This window comes from Acanthopagrus latus, chromosome 2 (genome assembly GCF_904848185.1).
Source record: "Acanthopagrus latus isolate v.2019 chromosome 2, fAcaLat1.1, whole genome shotgun sequence".
Classification (NCBI taxonomy): Eukaryota; Metazoa; Chordata; class Actinopteri; order Spariformes; family Sparidae; genus Acanthopagrus; species Acanthopagrus latus.
The window spans coordinates 27,465,645-27,485,288 of record NC_051040.1 but is presented as its reverse complement, the minus strand read 5'-3'; the positions used below and the strand labels follow the sequence as shown (position 1 = coordinate 27,485,288).

The following is a 19,644-nucleotide window of genomic DNA, read 5'->3' as shown; positions in this document are numbered from 1 at the left end:
ACACACAGGAGGTAAAGCTCTTTTGGGAAAAAGCCAGATTAATGCTCTGATAGTGTCATTCAGTCACTGCACTCACTATTCACTTGCGTATTTACTATAATTCCCTTTAAAATGTGTATTTAAATAAAAGAAGCAGCCACTTCCAACTGTCAAGAAGATGACAATAATAGTCCTTCAGCTAAAACTATCACCAGTATTGGACACAGTTTGCTCTACCTGAGGAAGAGGAGCTTCATTCTGGATACACTCACCAAGCAAGTTTGGGTTTGTACTGCTTTACATGATTGGCTGTGTAGGTGCAAACCCAGTGGATAAGATGAAGTCGCTTTGCACAGCTGTTGTTTTATAATGTTGCTGCTGTAGAGAAAGGATGCTTTCATTTCATGTTCCATCACAATGCCTTTCACATTTCTGTAGTGACGCAGCAGTGCGACCATTTCACCAGACTCAACAATATTACTGGTGACGGTTGAGACGATGGTGGGCACTCGATCGAATGCTGGTCTCCAGTGTGCCTCCCTGAAGATGAAGATCCTGGACGGCAGCTGCTGCCTTCAAAAACAGACAGATTTGTTTCAATCATACTTCAGTGAGGAGAACCGATTAGGAGCAAATCAACTTGAGAAGCAGTTGCTGAATTAAGGGTGTGTTCACATGGCTCTTTATCCTTACGTGTCTTCTTGGCCTGACAGACCAAATTCACACAGCGGACATTTTTCCTCTGACATCATGGTCGGAGCTGGAAGCTCACATGTTGTACTGTTGTCTGTACAGTTAAAGGACAAACTGTTATCATTTCACTGAGGGACACAGAGACGAATTTCAAACAAAAACACCTCGTCATGACATATTTAATGACACATTAGGAATTAAAAAAGGAATCTTGTATTTCACAATTGATCTTTAATTTGTTGGGTGAAGTGACCAAAATCTACTCCAGAGCTCTTTCAATGAATCAAATACAGGATCTGATGAGTCGTGATGGAAGGTCTCCGTTACAGCAACACTTTTCGGTGTGAGTTGATAAGATCGGTGTACTTTTGGGTTGAAACCTTGCTGAAATTTTGACATACACGTTATGAGAGAGCCGTACTGGCGCACTCTGAATACAAAGCCCCTGCCATCACAGACAGGCACATCATCATTTCTCCACATGATGACATATCACTGAAAACAACGGAGAAGGATTCATAAATGAGGCTCTGACGAGAGCTGTTTTTCTGAGAAGTTCAAAACATGCAACTTTTATGATTTCTTAATAAGTTCCACGTGTGACGTACGTCCGGGCGATCTTCCCATTTCTGCCGACGAGTGATGCAGCTCACAGCGTCCGCTTCTGTGCAGTCAGTTCATCAGGAAGACATCGCTTTAATTCCAGGAGGTTCTCACAACTACACAGTCACCCAATGAAACGATTCAAAGCTGCATATGTGTGTTTTAAATGCAGTCAACACCTGAGATACAGAGCAGAGGTTCTTGCATGCTGTTGAAAGTGATGATGCTCTTTTCTTTAAATACTTTTTGCTTGGAACATCTGGAAAGAAAAGTTAAACAAATAAATACAAAAAGAAAAAAAAAAATGCGACTGGAAGACTTTTGTTAAAATAGGATTATTTACAGCTACTCTGAACCCTAACACAACATTACCAACATTTCACACGCTAAAAAAATGTGCTGGACCAGAATCAAGAAGCTACAGTATGATTGTCGATAGTGCAGGTTGTGCTGATTTCAGTTTTTACAGACACGACACGTCCAGGACGTCGCTGTACGGGATCTGCTACACGTGGCACCGAATCAGAAAAACATGTGGGGCCACATTGCGTGGGGGGGGGGGGGGGGGAGCCCCTGACGGGGACCTGAAGCCAGCACTGTTTCCCCTCAGCGACTGAATAGAGGGCCAGCAGACAAAGGAACCTGTTGGCATTGTCTTGGTCAGGAGCCCTGCGCTTGGAGCTGAGCACAGAGTCGACATGAGTACTTCTTCACGTACTCATGTCTTCAGGTGAGGTGGAACTGCTGCCGGCGCCTGAGCAGGAAAAGCTGTGAAAACCCTGACACCGCAAATCCTCAACCGTCTCAGTCAACTTTGTGAAATAAGCACAAACTCAGATCAGATGTTGTGGACACAAATTATCCAAACGTTTTGCTCAGACTGACCCAGAACCAACCGGAAACGGCCTCTTTTTAACACAGCGCGGCCTCGTCCGCACGTACACAGGTATTTTTAAAAAAACCACTACACCAACACCCCTGAACATGAAAATGACGAGGCCATTCACACGGGAAGCAGACGGCACATTCTGTTCGGTTGCTTAGTTACAGAAAACACTGTGAGCGAGGCAGGAAAACGTGACTGCTCTCTACACAATCCTGTTTTTATTCAAACATTACGTATTACTGATATCATCATTCATGTACAAACTCAAATACTCCAGTTTCATGTGACAGTGATGAGGCCCAGTGAGGAGGCTGACGTCTGTGTCATTAGTTCCAAAATAGCTCTGTAAACACTGGAGACGAAGGTCTGAAACTATTCGCCCTGGCTGGAGTTTCCAAAAGCTCTGTTTCCAGTGTGAAAAGCCAAAACACAGAGAAAAAAAGCTTCATTTGAAGAAATACCTGTGTACGTGTGGACACTCTGCCGACCTCTGAGGCTTGATGGCGCATTACACACTGGGAAATAAAAGTCTTGGATGGAGGAAGGATGGAGACAACATGCAGTGGTGTTTAGAGTTAGCTCGGCGATACATTCAGGCAAGTAAACTGGTTTCTGTGGCTGAGTTTAGTGATGTCTGGCTTATATTCAGGGAGCTTTTTAGACATTTTTCAGTGAAAACAAATTTCACTGCTGAGTTCAAAATTAAAGCTGAGTCATCCTGAGTCAGTGGGAAATAAAGAAAGGCAGCTATACTTGCACACTTGTGCTCTCCATCACATTACCAACCGTCACCCACTGTCACAGTTCTCCACGATGTACATTCATGTTGGCACGACTGATTTTCAGCGTGCGCTGTCAGGAAACGTGCTTATTTCACAACATTTTCTGAGACTGAGATGAGCGGCTGGATTTCAGTGAGCGCTCTCCCACACAGCGCAGCGAACACCCACTCGCCCTCATTCTTACAGGAAACACAATGATACAATGAAATCTGAGCATGGCCTCAGAGGGACGCGCTCAGCTGGCCAGCCATTCGCCGGCTGGGGCCTCGGCTCCTCATCTTCAGGCGGGGGAGCCTCTTCACCCGTCGCTGCTTGACCCAGCAGCTGTGTGGAGAGGCTGACAGAGAAAAGGTTTCAGTATCGCGAGGGGGGGGGGGGGGGGAGGAGGGCGCTGCTGTCCACGGGAGGACAGCACAATCAGGGTTCGGTGGAGTTCGGATCAGACGGACGTCAATCTTGCAGGAGCGTCTCCCTCCAGTCGAAGCTGTGGTTTGGTCCGTGGGTGAGGGGGAGGATGGGAGGGTCCACTAGCTGCCACACCCCCGTGTCTCCCTGCTCCTCACAGGAGCAGAAGCCCAGGTAGGGGATCTGAGGACCCAGCAGAGCAAAGGTGGTTATGAAACAAATTCAAGGAAATGACTCATTCTCTGTGGATGAGAGAGAGCGGTTTGAGATACGTACGACAGGCCAGGGCCGACAGCAGCAGCATGATTCTGTTCATGTAAAGGTGTTCTGTGTTTAAGCCCCTGACACCTGTTGCACGAGGCTGTGCTGCTGGATGGTGGCTCATTTGACACTGTGCACTCTGCAGCCATCTTGTGGTATAAACAATAACCTAGTTTCATCATTTGAAAGTTTTGATTGAGGATTAATTTATATATTTTCCACATCTTTTTTACTTGTTTTTTGAGAATGGAATATTTTTCATGCATTTAAAAAAAAAAAAAAAGTGTATGCACATAATGCACTTCAACCAAAATTAATTGTTGTGGAGGTGGCAGAGCCTCTTTTTGAGGCCATGATCCACTGGTAAACACAAAGGGCACTGCTTTCTCCTAAACAACTGAAGAAGCTGGGGAGAGAAAAAACAAAACAAAAAAAGCATCAAATGGCTCCTAACAGCTCGTCTGCTGTAATCCAAGTCTCCAGCTACTCCAGTTGTTCAGGAGAACGCTGTTTTGCTGTGAAGCTCCGGAAATGATTTGTGGACTGCGAAACTTCACCTGACTTTCCATCAGAATGGAGGAAGGAGATACTGACCAAGTTTTACTTTTTGGGTGGACTGTCCCTTTCAATCCCAAGATAAGTATTTTAATCCCATCATAATAAATTTAAAAAATAACCCTTTTCTGTCACTCCAATACATTTGTCTGACAGCTTTAGCTGATTAATATAATGAAGTGAATGAAGTGAATCCTAAATGTCTTATTTTCTTATAAAAACTGATCTGAGTCAGTCTAGCAGGACACATCTCAACTTATTTTCAAAGGCGATATTGCAGCTATCTTCAGGAAGAGAGCATGCCAGCTAATGGAGGAGCCATTGACTGGTTTATTGCTGAACACCACCGACGTGAACTAACGACCAGCTGAAGAGCCCCTCTGAAGACTAAATGCCAAATAATCCCTTTCTTCCGTTTAAACATATTTTCCATGTAATTATGACACAATGAATACATAAAAACAGGAAATGTCAATGTGTACTTCACCTCATGTCATCTATTTGATTTAAATTTAGCCAGTGCAGATCGTGTGTCGGAACTGTCAGAATGAATAAGAAACTGGGGGAAACTAAGAGTTTTGGTTTGTCAGGGAACTTGCAGACGAACACTAAAGGCTCACTGAGCCGAGTAACAACAGCTTCCTGCTAATGAGCAACCCAACAAAGCCGCGTTATCTAAAGAGGAAGTTTAGTCTGGTCGCCACTATGAGCCAGCAAGAACAAGTTTACCAAGTTCAGACAGATCGGGGCGGACATGCTGGACTGAATGTTGAAAATGCCGACAGTCACTGTGAGTTACACAATGTTTGTGTTGTGCTGCATTCGTTCACACCGGTGGGAAAGACAAACTGCTCGTTCGTTTACTTCAGTGTCAGAACGCAAAATGAGCGTTTCCATTCTGTATGACATGCTCAGTGTGTTTGTCTTTCACTCTCTACAAACACCTTTCACGCTCAGGGTGTCAGTCTGCTGGTCAGGTGGATAAAAACTAAACTGTTGGGGACATTTCCTCAGAGCTCTAAGTGCAGATAAACATGTTTGAGCAGATCCAGTCACAATGGGTGAAGGGAGAGGAGCCGAGGAAGAAACCAGATGGAAGTAATAATGGATGGATGTAGGGAAGGGGAAAAGTTGGACTGGATCAAACAGAGATATGCAGTGAACAGACCTTTCGGACGACTTGGACGAAGTCCTTGGCGCTCTGTGGGCTGCGGCCCTGCAGCTGGCGTGTGCAGGCCTCTAAGGAAGACGCGTGGGCTACAATCAGCACGTTGTTTCCTACGCAGAGTGGAAACCGAGGCAGGATGCAACATCAGCGGTGGACAAACAAGAAGGTAAAAGTTCCCCTACACGGGCTCAACAGCCTCTCCTGCTGCGTCCCTTACCAGTGTTTTTGCAGTCTGACAGGATATCTTTGGTCACTTGGTAGCTCCGGCTCATGTAGTTCTCGTAGGATTCAGACACAGTGAGCTTACTGACCGGGATCAGAGGTCTGTATGAAGACAAAGAAAAAAACATTTGCAGAGTGCGCTGTAAAGTCAGTATGAGGTGTGATGAGCCAGTCTTTTTAACTAAGCTGAAAAGTCAAATCAGCATCAACTCTGAAAGCACAACTGCATGAATTCCAGAGGTAGTGACTGTAACTCTGCTGACACTGATGTACTGGGAGGGTACCGGGAAGCACAAAGAATGACTTTCTATATAGAGATCATAAGGAAAGTAATACATTACTATTTAAAGAATTACTTTTTGGGAGGAACAACCCAAACGCTGATCATCGCACTACACAGACAGGCTACATGTTGCTGTAGGCAGAAGAACATAATTGTTTGGTTTCTCTTCATCAGAGAGGCAAACAGAGAAAAGAACTCATCGCAGAGTGAGATCAGCACGTCAGCCATCTGTCTTCAGGTTCTCTCAAATCGTCAAGTTGGTTCACTTTTTAACCAGGTTGGATCGCCATGGCGACCTGCTCCAGAGCAAGTCAACATCGGAGGATCAGATCACAGCAGCCGCACGACTGACCAATCAGATCAGTGGAAAAACTGTGTCACTGTCTCTCTTTTTTTTTTCTTTTTTTTTTGCGCAATTATGAATCCAGCCGGGTTTGAAATGAGCCTTCAAACAATAAACTCTAATTACCTACTGTTTCATTAATTTCACACACCATTAAGGGGCTCAGTCAAGGATTATCTGATTATCACTCCTCGCTACGCAATAACCTGATTTCCCTGTAGGCTTCAGGTTAAAGGCTCTCTCATGTTGAACGCTCCATGTACATCAGGCTGCCGCCGAGCTTTAAAGCGAACATGCTCACAGCTGGATCAGTAAACTCAGAGCTAACAGAGCCAGATGACAGCCAGCTTCATGATCGCACTTGTCCAGTTCAGTGAAGCCGGGCTGCTCTGTGAATGCTGCGCATGTTTCAACAAACACTACACTTGTTATGAAGTAACTTCGCTTGATTCTTAGTCTTTAAGATAACGGTGAACTAAAAACATGAGACAATACCATCAACTGGCTTTTCTGCTACACAAAGACAAACAGATCGTTGTGTAAAAGCAGATGACTGAGGTGTATTTCTCCCTGAGCTGTCTGTGTCACCTGTACGTTGTGTCCACGCTGAAGTGGGCTGCAGCCAGTTCAGTGGGCGGTATCCACGCAGGCAGAGAGTTCCCAGAAACCCACTTGGTCCATTCAAAAAGCCCCGGCTCCACTCGCACCTTCAGCTTACTGTCCTGCTGCAGACCTGGAAATACAAACCACGAGTCGTCAGAGCTCAGCTCAAAAACAACCCAAAAAAACAAGAACACATGGGTCCTTCCTACCAGCTTTCATTTCACTTTGTTTAATTTGTTTCATTCGTATCTCCTCTTACCTCGCAGGATGTTCTGTGCAGTCTGAACACATCGCAGGGAGGGAGAGCAGTACACAAAGTCTAGCACTGTGTTACTCTCTAACAGGGCCTCACCTGGAAGAGCACACACACACATATATATAGATGAGTACACGTGTACAAAATGCAACAACAACACATTCTGGTCCATACTGGTGACGCACCCACTAGTCGAGCCTGCGTGGATCCAACCACAGTGATGGGAGCGTCCATGTCATAATCCCTCTTGTCTCCCCACAGCGGCAAACTGGGAGGCATGTTGAGATTGGATCGCACATATCTGCCTGCAGAAGAACAGGATAACAGTACAGTCAAACGGTGGAACGAGGGACTGTTTCTCACCTGCTCCTGTTTTTCACCTCACGTGACTCCTCACCTTTACTGTCAGAGCAGAGTGAGAGCCAGTGTTTCCCGAAGACCACGTCCATCCTCTCGCCGTGGCGACACACAAAAAGTGTCCTCTTCGGCTGCCGAGAGTGACCGCCGCTGATCCGCAGCACCTGCTGGAGGATAAAGTGAGTTACAAGAGAACGATGATAACTGTGCTGGTGTGGTTATCAGGACGGAGCACTGAATCAAAGATCACAGTCAGGCTCTTTGCATGTGACTTCACAAGCTCGGTGAGGTGGCTGGCGACATGGCTGATGGAGATAAAGGTAATTACTTCAGCCTTACTACTGTTTAGGATGGCCATCCAGCCTTTAATCTCATCAAAACTGTCCAGGAGAGGCTGCAGATTTTAGAGGGAGGTACAGCTGAGAATCATTAGCTTAGAAGTGACAGGACATGAGGATAGAGAATTTTCAGTGCTGTAACCTTAACACCAACCCACTGCTCCAGACATGTCAAAAAGGAAGCCACATTCCCATTCTGATACATCTTTTTAGACACAGTATATAGAATACTTGAGAACAGGTACGAACACTAATCTACCTGCATCGGATGGCAGATGAGACTGAGGGTGGGCGTATCTCCAGGACTGGTGTTCTCGGGGCGTCGGCTGTCCAGCAGTCCATCAAACATCCCTCTCTCCTTACTGGTCCTGTCGCTGGGCCCACAGCTGAAGAACGAATGGGAGCTGGGGTGGACCGGGAGAGCAGACATCAGAACACGATTCAGTCATTTCCTCCACATAGTATTCTTTCATTAACTGAACAGCTTTTCAAAATCTGTCGTGCAAAAACATAAATCATACGGCTGCACTCTATCCCAATATTGCCGGATTAATATAATCTTTAATGTACCAACTCACTGTGGCTGGTAGCACAGATGATGTGACACCATTCACCACATTCTGTCAGGTGGATGCTGCTGCTGAACTAAATAAATCAGCCCTGTCATCAGCATTAAATGCTGGTAATTTATATGTTTACAAGCCACTGATGTTTTATATGTGTTGTTTCACATTCACATTAGACATACAGGAGCCGACTCTCATGAGGGAAGGTGGAGGGGGAGGGTGGTGGCGAGCCAGAGACCACTGTTCAAGACTGGGTTTCAACATGCCAAACCGCCAGATGTTTGTGATGAGATGCTGGGACGATTTCCAGCAACAGTTCCTTTAAGATACAACGTGATCTTTTCCTAACCCCAACTTACCAGACCATAAGCACAGCACTGCCACAACACAAAACTGAAAACAGACACACATGAAATGTGTAGCTGCAAACATAAAGAAATATAAAGGTGAAATGAAACAAAGAATCTCAGGGGACTTGAAGTCATTGTGTGTTAGATTATAAGAATAACAAATAAGAGACTAAGCAGTGCTGACCCGTGGAAGACCCAGGTGTCGGACTCGTCGGCCAGACTGACGTAGTTCTCGGGCAGCAGGCCAGACAGCCCGGAGGCCAGCGAGGTCCCGTACACCCAGCCCTCACTGGTGCTGCTCTGATCCACTGGGGACATGAAGACGAAATCACCAGGAACCAGCTCCAGCTCATCCTCGTTCTGGGGGGTGTAGGGGTACATCACCCGCAGGGTCTGCAGAGGCAGGACAAGCAGCGACTCGGCTGATAACGTGTAGAACACACGAGCGCACGTCAATTTGTACTGATGCTGTTGCTTACTAAATACAGAGCACATCATGTGACCTCAGACCCACCTCATGGTTTGCAAAACGAATGTCCCGGGAGAACAGGACTGCCAGCCAATCACAACCAAGCTTGACTTCGATGCCCTTGGCGAGTTTCTCCAGCGACGGGAGGTGGTTGGTGGGGAAGTTGTAGGCCAGAGTTACATGGAGCTGCTTCTTATGAGGCTCCACATGGACCTCTGAATGAGACAGGACTTTGTTATACACAGTGAGGTGTGTCACGTCGGAACACATTCTGACATTCCGACCGACAATGCTCAAATTTCTGTCAGGTTTGAACGCCACGCTCTTATCTGCCTCCGCACCAACAGAGCATGAACGCTAACACCACGGCTTTAAGCTGATTTGGCACTTAGCTGCCTGACATACTGTTTGGCAGTCAGTCTCACTTTGGGCTGTGTTTAAAAATACTTACAGCGACAGATTGAGTGAGTGCTTTAATAACTCAGCATTACCAACATCACTTCCTGCCCCAGCTGGTCCCCACACATAACACGGTGAATATGATGCACTGATGCTGACAAACTACTTGCCCGTGGTTCCTACCTGCCTTCCTGGCGGCCTCTGTTGCGAAGTCGGCCGCAAACTGCTTGAGGATGTCGGCCACCTGCTCCTCCACAAAAAGACCGATGAAGTTGGAGGACGTGTAGAGCTCTAGAGGCAGCGGGCTGGGAAATCTGCCCCGCCACTGCTGGACGGTGGCCAGGAGGGCCTCGCATAGAGCTTCTACTTTGTGGTCCGCACACTGTTTGGAAAGATGAGGAGTGATGGGAACGTAGAGTTAAGATTTCCTTAAGATTTTCCTCAGACATGGAACAACTCTGAAGCAATGCTTTAAACACACAATTATATCACTTATACCCCTGGGTGTCTCAGCCAAAACAAAAGAAAAGATGTTTGAGGATGTTTAAGTGTTGTGTGTGGAGAGCAGCTGCTCAGAGCCTCCAGCTCTGGTGGACAGAGTCGGTGCAGATCCAGACCTTCTGGAGGAATAAACACCTGGAGTCTCATCAGATTCTGCTCTGATCTGGGGCAATGTACTGATGGGAGGAGAGCTCAGAGACTAGTTTCTAACTTTTGGGATTGAAAAGTGGATTCATGTTCAGGCCTGTTTATCAACCTTACGTCAGCAGGGATCTGTGGAGGTGACCTCCATTGTCAGGTGTTTATGTTCTGTAATGTTGCCTGCTGACTGGAGGTAGAGGGGTAGTGTGCTTTACGTCATGAATGTAACGTTACAGCAAAAGCGTGTGGCAAATGTACAGGGAAGTAATGCCAGTTTGATCACAGTGATCACACACAATGATCACAGTAATGTTAGTAGGTGGTGTACACATCACTAAACAACCACCAGCTGCTGATGAAAATCGACCTGATGTGACTCAGACTTCTTTCCTCCCTCTCTGACTCTCCTCTGAAGTGATAGCGACAGGCGACTAAATGAAACACACCGTTTCTTCAACTTGAGTTTGAACATTGTACATTGTGGATAATGTAAGTACACAACTCAACAACAAACAGAAAAAAAAGAAGTTTAGAATTGCAAATGTTCTGTAAGGAAATTCACTAAAAACACAGATTTAGTAACAGGGTATGTAACTATAAATGTGTTGTCAGGGTACCTTTAAGTTAGCACTTGACATCTAATCCTATTTGCTCACATACTGTATATAAAGCATTCACTGGATCATAATCATAACAAGTAGTGCTGTAACATTCACATAACAAGGTGCATTGGACACAGCAGTGAAGAAGAGAATCATTCCTCCAGAATCCAGCTGATATTAACTCTGTGTGAGGTGTGAGCTGAGACCCTGTGACGACTCTTCACCATCAGCCTTCATAAGCCTCAACAGGATCGGTTCAACTCTCCAACTCACCATGAAGAACTGGCAGAGGGTGATGTGAGGAAAAATGTTGTGGGCTTTGTTTTTGCCACAGGTGACCCGGCTCTGCTGCCAGAAGTGCGAGAGCTGGTTCTGTAGGGGTCCGCTGGGTCGCAGGTAGAGGACAAACTCCCTGGGCAGCGGGTCGTCCAGGAACGGGTCATCCACATGGGAAAAGAGCCTGAGGTGGGGGGAGGTGAATGAAGTCACAGGTCTACTTTACTGCCATGACAGTTTTAACAAGATGCAGCAATGACATTTAACATTTTTCGCACCTTAATTTAACATTTCACATCATCAATGTTGCTCTCAAGAGCCGTAGCTAATGATTCTATCGATCGATCTAATCTGTCAAGTATTTCCTGGATTAATTGTTAGTTGTTTGATTTATAACATGTCAGGAAATTGTGAAAAGCCCATGATGAACAGTCTCCAGAACCAGAAAGCTTCGTCAGAGAACTCTGAGGTTTGTTTTTTTTCGTTTGTTTTAAATCGATGTCAGTCAATATAATAGTTGACAACCGATCCATGAACTGCTGCAGCTCTTATTTGGTCTGTGATCCTTTTTGTTGACAGATGCCACAGCAGGGCTTCTTCTAGCACAGCGTGTGTGTTCAGCACTGCCCTTCCATCTTTGGCGTTTTCGGTGCGCACACACATATTCAGTGCATTTGGAGTCAAGCAATTTCACAAAAGTCTTTATTTCTAACGCAATATTTCAATCATTCGATGCAATTACCCACAGAAGACAGGAGCACAGACGCTGCCTTCTGAACACTAACATTGCTGACACCTTCCTGCAGCAGAGGGCAGTGTAACACATGCTTTGCCCCGTCTTGTGATGTGTATATGTGAACACTGTGAACACTCGTCTGTTGTTTTAACTTACCAGTCACATGCTGCCTGCACACTCCGACCTCCCGTTGACACCAGAGCCTTCAGCCTGTGAAAGAACACAAGGAGGGAGGAAAAATGGGATTAAATGATGTCCTCAGCAACACTGAGACGTTCACCGACATGTTACTGCTCTGTGTTGTGAGACTGGGTCCAGTGACAGTGTGAGAATAGTCAGTACAATGTGAAAGCCAGAGCGGTGACCTCTGCGCGTAAATGAGCCGAGCTGCAGAGGAACACACTCATCTTGTTCTCTGTACAGTAGTTTGTGTCCTTTTTTTTTTTTTTTTTCCCTGCAGCAGATGGCAAATAAAAGTGTTCTGCATCCACACACCTGTGTGGAAACTCTGACTCCGTAAACAGTTAGAGATCCAATTGAGGGCTTTAACGGAGGAGGAAATAATGTGGAAAAGGTTGAAAGTTGTTGACTGAACGGAGCTGCCGGGGGAGCTGGGTACAAACAATGTCAGCGGAAAAAGAAAACTGGTGAATTATTCAGCGTTTTCCTGGTTCGACTGGCTGAAGTGAACTTCTCAACAGAAATACAGCAGATGGAAATATATTTTTCTCCTCACTAGTCGGATCTAAGAGAAGACTGGCAGTGCTGGAAATAACTGAGGATATATTCTGTCGTTGCTAAAATGAGCTGAAAATGCTTCTGTGTGCACTTTTTTACCCAAACATTTGTTCACATGCTGAGTAGAAGTCCGCTTTTTAAAGGCCGAAACAGGCTGTTGATCTTTGGTATTAACTTTATTAGAACTGTTGAGTTGAACATCAGGGGCCCCCCTCTCGGTCATAAGTTTTGGTGAAACTCAAGGTTTCTGCCATTCGAGTTGAGTAGCTTTAGATATGCGGAGGACACAGTCTTTAAATGAGGGAAAAGTTGGCAGTAGCTGTTGGTTTGATTGCAAGACGCAAGATCTGGAAACGTGTGATGAGGTGGATTACATCGTTGGAATCTGTTTACACTGGACGATGAGCTGTTCCGAGGCTGAACCAGTCAGGATTACTTCTGTCTCACGTCCCGTTACTGTTAAATGTTAAATAGCAGTCTTGTAAGCTGTTAATGTTTGGATCACACAGTGTGTGATTTCATTTCATGAATGGATGGATGGACAGTTCCGTGGCTGGATTGTTTGGAATAGGGCGCGACACGGTACCAGGTAACGTAACTTTAACAGAATGGTCTCTGTTCCGGCCTGCCTGCCTGGCTGCCCTCAGTGCCCCGTCCCCATCGTGGACAAGGTGGTGGTGTGGCGTTATATATTTGAGACCAGATACACTGAAAACGGGTCACATGAGAGAGGTCTGGCATGGTCTGCTTTTTGAGACTAGATGCGACTTGAATGCCACACCTGTCAGCCTCTGGTAAATCAGTTGCTCCAAAACTGAACGTTACCCCGGGGCCACAAAGTTTTAATGCTAGCCCATACTTCCTGACACTATGGCCACCAGAGTAATACGTGGAATGTATTTCATGGAGTGGAGAATTACTTCATGAAAAAACATCACATCTCTCTTAGTCTACACTGAAGACATGTATGGCTGCTGCATGTCGTGTCGTGTCTGACGTGAGACTATATGGTGGTAGATTTTGGATATCATTCAATGGTGATCTGGCGTGATAATACTTGTCTTTACCACATTTTATCCACATGACTGATGATTATTGATCATAAATCTCATTGTGTTCATATTGAAAGTACCAACAGTTTCCATAATATTGTCAAATATTGATATTGGGGTAACAGAAGTCCTATGTCCTATGAATCCAAAAGCATTTATGAAGAGCTTCCTTGGAGATTTGTGAGTTTTGCTTTCACTTTGATGTGTGCAGATTCATTAACTTTAACATCTACATATCCAATCAACACGATCATCACACCCAGGCACTTCCTTACATCTGTAAGCAGACTGTGCAGAATTCATTTTACAGCTGCACTGAATGATTCTGATCTTGGGGAGCAAACAGTTGCCTGTTTACACAGCTAGGTAATTGATTTGGAGTTTAGCATTTAGAGTTTAGAGTTTTATCTTTGTGTCACTCTGTTTTTGTGTGAGCTGTTCAGACAGCTACCGTAGTTCATAACTGGTTTCTCCTGTTGAAATCATTTCGACTTCTGAGAGCAGGAAGATCCCTGGTCTAATCATCACCATTAGCACCACCGCCATTAGTATCATTACCATGTAAGTGGTAGGTCAGACCAATAACATCCACCACCGTGTTGTAATGCCACTGAATTATACAGAGGGGCATTTTAATAATTCAACAATCATAACCACATGTATTTCAAAATCCACACTCCGACAAGGCTGTGTTCATGCTCGGTCGGACACATTTTGCTTGGAACCGTGCGCAAATGTGCCGCGGCTTCAGGCCAGATGATGTCATCTGTTGGTCGGTACACAGACTGTACTTACAAACACTTCTGCCTCACATCTCCGGTGGGTTGCCACAACATTTCAGACAGTGTGGCAACTCCAGCAGATAAGCCCTGGGTGAGTGTAACAACAACAGCCCTGCAGCTGGCCACAGTCACAGTTTCTGATACACACTGAGGCCTTTTTGGTTTTGTTTTCCAGTGGAATGTCTCCCGTGTCAAGGTAACAGCCCTTTCTTTGAGGACTGATATTTTTCATCTCTCTTTCCCACTCTTTGATCTGTGAGTTCACAGTGTATCCATGAGTAATTGAAAATGTACATGTGGTCATAATTGTACATCACTACCAAGAACTGGGAAAGGCAAATGTGAGTCGAGCAGAGTCGCTGACTCTGAGCAGAGCAAAATGGATCACAAGACAGGGGGAAGCGTCAGTTCCTTGTAGCTTCCCAGAGCGGCGTGGAGGATGATACGTGGCCTGTGTAGGCAGCAGACATTAGCATTGATTCCTCTCACGAGAAGGAATCTGATGACTCCTCTTTAACCACACCTACGGACTCACAGTTACTGGTGAAAGACGTGTTCACCGTCTTAAGTGTATAATTTCTCCTCCCCACTGTGCTCGGGAGGATTTTCTTCTCTCGGCCACATGTCCACTGTCTGCTCTCTCTGGCTGAGAGGCTCCTGAGAGCCTCTTTAAATACTCTTACTCTTTAAATGGAGATGCTGAAAACCCGATTTCCCAAAACCGACAAGGCCAGAGAGACGAGAGATTTATCTGCTCGCTGCCTCCGTCCTTACCTCGGCAGCACCTGGAGGCTGTGCAGATCTGCAGATCAGATGATTCATATAAGGATCTAATTAACTCGCACTCAGAAGATAAGAGCTCCTGCATGCTAATGTGCTTTTCATCTCTGGGGAGCAAGCAGTTTCAGCACGCCGCCACATGTTGCTGCTGTGGGATGTGCAGGTGTGTGTCTGCGTGCGTGCACTGGCAGCTGCATGCTGGCCGTGTGCTGAGGTTAGATTATTACAGCTCTTTGAAGGTGTGCGGCTTGGACTGAAGGCCGGTGTTGTTTCATCTTGTGTGCCAGTGAGCAGCAACACGCTAACACTGCTAACTAGCTCTGATAAAATACAAGTTTCCTGCCCGGCACCAAACAGCAGACCGACACATGTAGCAACTAGCTGATCAACACCGTTTAGCAGCTCAGCAGATGGTGACGAGATTAGATTTGTCAAGGGGGTCTTCGGTGTTCACACGGCAGGATTCAGTCCTGTCCGCATATGTTTTGACTCTAAGAGCAACACTGTAAAAAATTAAATGAATACACAATTCATGTTGTTATCCATACATTGTGTGTTGAAGGGACATAAAACTGCGCCGTCCAAAAGAAGTGTTTGACAAGTACCTAACTCCCGATCAGGCGAAATTGTTACATTACAGATCTAAATTAAATATAGAAGACCAGTAAGTAAAAACAAAATACAAGGAAGTTAGAAGAGGCGAGCATGTCGTGGATTCAGCCTTTTTGCCCTGAGATTATTCATCGTTAGGCTGGAGGCCTTCATGAGACACTCGACCCTTCCACAGTGAATCAGCCTGCAGATCTGACAGAGCCGGCTCCCGTCACTCGCTTGAATATGATCGCATGTGTCACGTCAGCAGTGGGCCAGCCCGCTTTTTTTCACACCACACTTGTTTTGGAAGGTCAAAGCAACACTTGGTTCACACACATGATGCAAATCATGTAAACCGAGGAAGGACAGCCCCACACTTTTCTGTGAAGCCTCACCACAGCGAGCTCAGTCAGCAGCAGTCGCGACCACAGCAGAGACGGTCCTCAGAGTCAGATTATGGCGTCCCACAGGTGGAGACCTACATACCATTGACTATGTGTCTGAGAGAGTCAGAGAGAAGGGAGAGGGCGAGAGGCAGCGGCTGAAGGAAGGACCCTAAACCACTTCAACACACACCCACACATACCCCCAGCCACACACACACACACACAATAAAGGAACACCAGGTTAACAATCAGCATTAGCGACAGGCTGATATGTGATTGAGAAGAGCTTCAGAACCATGACGAAGTAATGAAAAGGAGAAGTGGGTCCTGTGACACATATGATATGTGATGTGTCATCATGTTAGTCAGAGCATCGCTTACTGTAAAAACTCACTCAAATGTCATTTTAGTTTGTTCACGTTGCCCGCTCTGCGCGAAGGTGACAGTCTTGTTCCTGAGCGGCAGCGTTTTCCACCACGTAGATAAAGAGCGTCACTACGCATCAATCAATCTGACACTATGACATGAGGTTGTTAGTCAGCCACAGTGGACCTGACTACTTTTTTTTGGTTCCTTGTTTGTCATGACAAAAGTGCAGCTCAACAGATAAAGATACTGCACGGATGTAAAACGCTGCTGTCACACACGACTTCAGAGGATTCACAAAGAAATCCACAGCCCGGTGGCGCACATCGTCCAACAGAGAGCCGAGGTAGACGGGAAGGTCGCGTTTTTCACGTAACGTTACAGTCCGCTCACATGCGGCCAACGAGAAGTGATTAATATGTGACGGAAAGTGATTTGCATCTGTACAGGGTTCAGTTTCCCTGGATTCCTGAAACTACTGAATGCTGTTGTGTTACGCTTTTGTCTACAGTACGGCTGCCGTCTGCATCAGTGATACCAGCCTGTGTGTTTTCTACCAGGTATCGGATCAGAAAAGAAATCAGTTACAAGAAGTGAGACGCCGCTTTTGCCTGACTCCGTCTGAAATCAAAGGACGCAGAGTTTAAGACCAGCATCATCATCACGTGGTCCTGTACGTGTGCCTGGTGAGCTCCACAGCAGTAGCAACGGGAGCCAGGGGTTATCAAACAGTCAGCCGTGACTCGGTTTGATGGAGTGCAGTGGATGGTTAGTCCTCCCTCTGGAACACTAGAAGTCGACTCGAGTTGGATTAGATGAGCGTGCAGTTTCTTGTCGATGACGAGATGGAGACAGGCCAAGCAATGAGCTGCTGACACCACAGACGCATAATTACACCATTCTTTTTTTTTTTTTTTTTTTACAGCATTGGGTAATGACTACAAAATCCATCAACAGAATATTCACACAACGATAAAGTTATGACCAGTCCCCAACCTCCCACGTCCACGAGTCACCAGTGTGGTTTAGTTTGTTACCGTGCAGGAAGTTGAGTCGAATCAGCCCCCACGAGTCAGCCAATCTGCTGACACCTGCCAAACTGAAAATGTCAGTAAAAGGTAATCCTAAAGCTCCGAGGCCTCACCACGCCAATGCCAAAATGTTGTCCAGGCAAATGCATTTACCATACGAAAAAATGTGTACAGAGTTCCAGGAAGTGACAGAGAAATCCAGAGCTTGTACGAGCAACTCCTGCTCAGAGCGAACACATGTCAGTGAGCTGAGGGGTATTTATGCTGAGGACGGAGCCAAAACTCCTCCACAACACTGTGAGCAGCTACTTGCGTTAGTGTTCGGTGCCACTTACTGCTGCTAAACGTGCCGTAACCAGTCATTACTTTCATCACACAGGGACGCGTGCTTGCCTCGATGAACAAATCATCTGAGGACCAGCGGCGCAAAGCGTGCTTCAAGTCACATCTAGTGGTTCTCTGTGTGTCTACTGATGCTTACACAGGTTACAGGTTTACACTTCAACAAAACGTGTCACACCACGTTCACAGTGCGCGTTTATTGTTTTGTTTTGTTTTGTTTTTTGTTGGCCTCTGTTTGGTTTTATTGATAGTACAGCTTCAGAGAGATAACAGGAAACAGGATGAGAGAGGGGGGGAGGTGACACACAGCACAGGGCCCCGGGCAGAGACTGGAACCCGGGGCCGCTGCAGCGAGAGAGGACCATGTGGTTTTAAAGACTGAACCTAACCAGGGAAAAAGCAAAGCATCTTCACAAGGTGAAACGTAAAAACATTTAATTTTCCAAATACCCACCGTTTTGCTGAAAACATCTAAGCGATTTAGATGATCGGTGAATTGTCATGGAGCTGATTCTGATGGAGTTTCCTTCTTTAGAAACAGAACTGTTCAGGGGCGTCATGTAGCTGCTTTATGGGGTTATTTCTGCTCCTGCCTGCAGCGCTGTGGAGGAGATTCACCAGCTCTACCTCGACACACAGGGTTAGTGGGTACCTAGATGTGAAGTTACTCTTTTTCTTTTAATACCTGTTCCTGAATCATGACTTAAAAATAACCAGAGCAAAAAAGAAAAAAAAAAAAAAAAAACTGACAGAACCTATATTTTTGGATTTCCCTTGACAACTCACATTTCCTTTTTGTGCTGTTGCCTCTCAGGGTTTCCATAGCTGTGGGTAGCTGTTTCATAAGGCGAGTCCTGAGCTGAGTCAAACATGTCGATTAGAGGCTCGTGGGGACCGAAGGAGGATCCCTTGCAAGCGCTCCTCTTCTGGAGCAGACTGATTTTTAGTTTGAAGAAAATCAAAGGTAGTGTGTTCAGAGAGGCTGGTGGTGGAGCAGCCCGGGCCTGAGGTTTTGCTGATTAAAGCAGGGAGCGATGGGTTTGGTTCTGCTGGGAGCAGAGCTGCTGCTCCTCACCACTCGCTCCGTCTCTCATGACGACAGCACCACTGTGCCCTCGCGCTCCGCCCCCCGAGCGCTCGGCCTCAGCTTAATGCGGCAGGAGTCGCTCACGGCAGAAAATCCGGCTGTCAACAGAAATGTCCTCAGAACCATCATTACTTTGGTGAATTTACTCTGGTTTGTACAGAAACTGGGTCTTGGAAAAAAGCACCAGGGGAACACTTGAAGATTTCAATAATATGATTTAGAAAAGCCACCAGTTTGGCTGAGCGCTACTTTGTGTTAGAGGTCAAATCCGGCTTCCAAAACTCTGCGTTTACTATAAACTGAAGCTACAAATTATGGAGCAGGGAATGACAGACCGGCATGAGACACACCAAGGAAAAAAGAAGCTAGCTTTCATGCTAACAGCGTGCTAATGCTAGTGACAGCCCAATTGTGTCTCAATCTGTCTTTTAGTCATCTTCATGTTAAATTTCAACACGCTTGCAAAATTTGTAATTGTGTGTCAGCAGGAAAAAGCCTCCCGAACAGGACCGTTATGGTAATGTGTCGTCAGACCCAGTCAGGTGAGAAAATTTATCAGTTTCTATCTGATGATAAATTAGCCTAGCTTAGCTTGTTAACAGGGAGAGACTGCAACTGTAACCCAGAGCTGGCCTGCCTTCAGTCAGCTCCAGCAGATGCAAAAGAGAAAGTCTCTAGTTTTCCTTTCATTTTTTACATTTCATTCATTCAG

At 45.9% G+C, this 19,644-nt stretch overlaps 1 protein-coding gene across 3 annotated transcripts in view; it reads right to left on the bottom strand.

The window, feature by feature from the left end:
- Positions 1 to 833: 833 nt before the first annotated feature.
- ubash3bb (ubiquitin associated and SH3 domain containing Bb) overlaps positions 834 to 19,644 on the bottom strand; it is a 40,843-nt gene continuing 22,032 nt past the window's right edge. The window contains exons 1-14 of one of the 3 annotated variants that reach the window (XM_037085346.1): positions 18,300 to 18,331; positions 11,931 to 11,984; positions 11,036 to 11,222; positions 9,702 to 9,900; positions 9,165 to 9,334; positions 8,835 to 9,043; positions 7,994 to 8,138; positions 7,437 to 7,563; positions 7,225 to 7,344; positions 7,043 to 7,135; positions 6,769 to 6,913; positions 5,550 to 5,656; positions 5,333 to 5,442; positions 834 to 3,531 (exon numbers count right to left, since the gene is read on the bottom strand). In XM_037085346.1, coding sequence (XP_036941241.1) covers positions 3,394 to 3,531; positions 5,333 to 5,442; positions 5,550 to 5,656; positions 6,769 to 6,913; positions 7,043 to 7,135; positions 7,225 to 7,344; positions 7,437 to 7,563; positions 7,994 to 8,138; positions 8,835 to 9,043; positions 9,165 to 9,334; positions 9,702 to 9,900; positions 11,036 to 11,222; positions 11,931 to 11,984; positions 18,300 to 18,316 — 1,821 coding nt within the window. In that variant the 5' untranslated portion in view covers positions 18,317 to 18,331 and the 3' untranslated portion in view covers positions 834 to 3,393. Of the gene's footprint in view, positions 3,532 to 5,332; positions 5,443 to 5,549; positions 5,657 to 6,768; positions 6,914 to 7,042; positions 7,136 to 7,224; positions 7,345 to 7,436; positions 7,564 to 7,993; positions 8,139 to 8,834; positions 9,044 to 9,164; positions 9,335 to 9,701; positions 9,901 to 11,035; positions 11,223 to 11,930; positions 11,985 to 18,299; positions 18,332 to 19,644 lie in introns of those variants that run through there. The other 2 variants (XM_037085332.1, XM_037085339.1) reach the window with 2 other exon arrangements.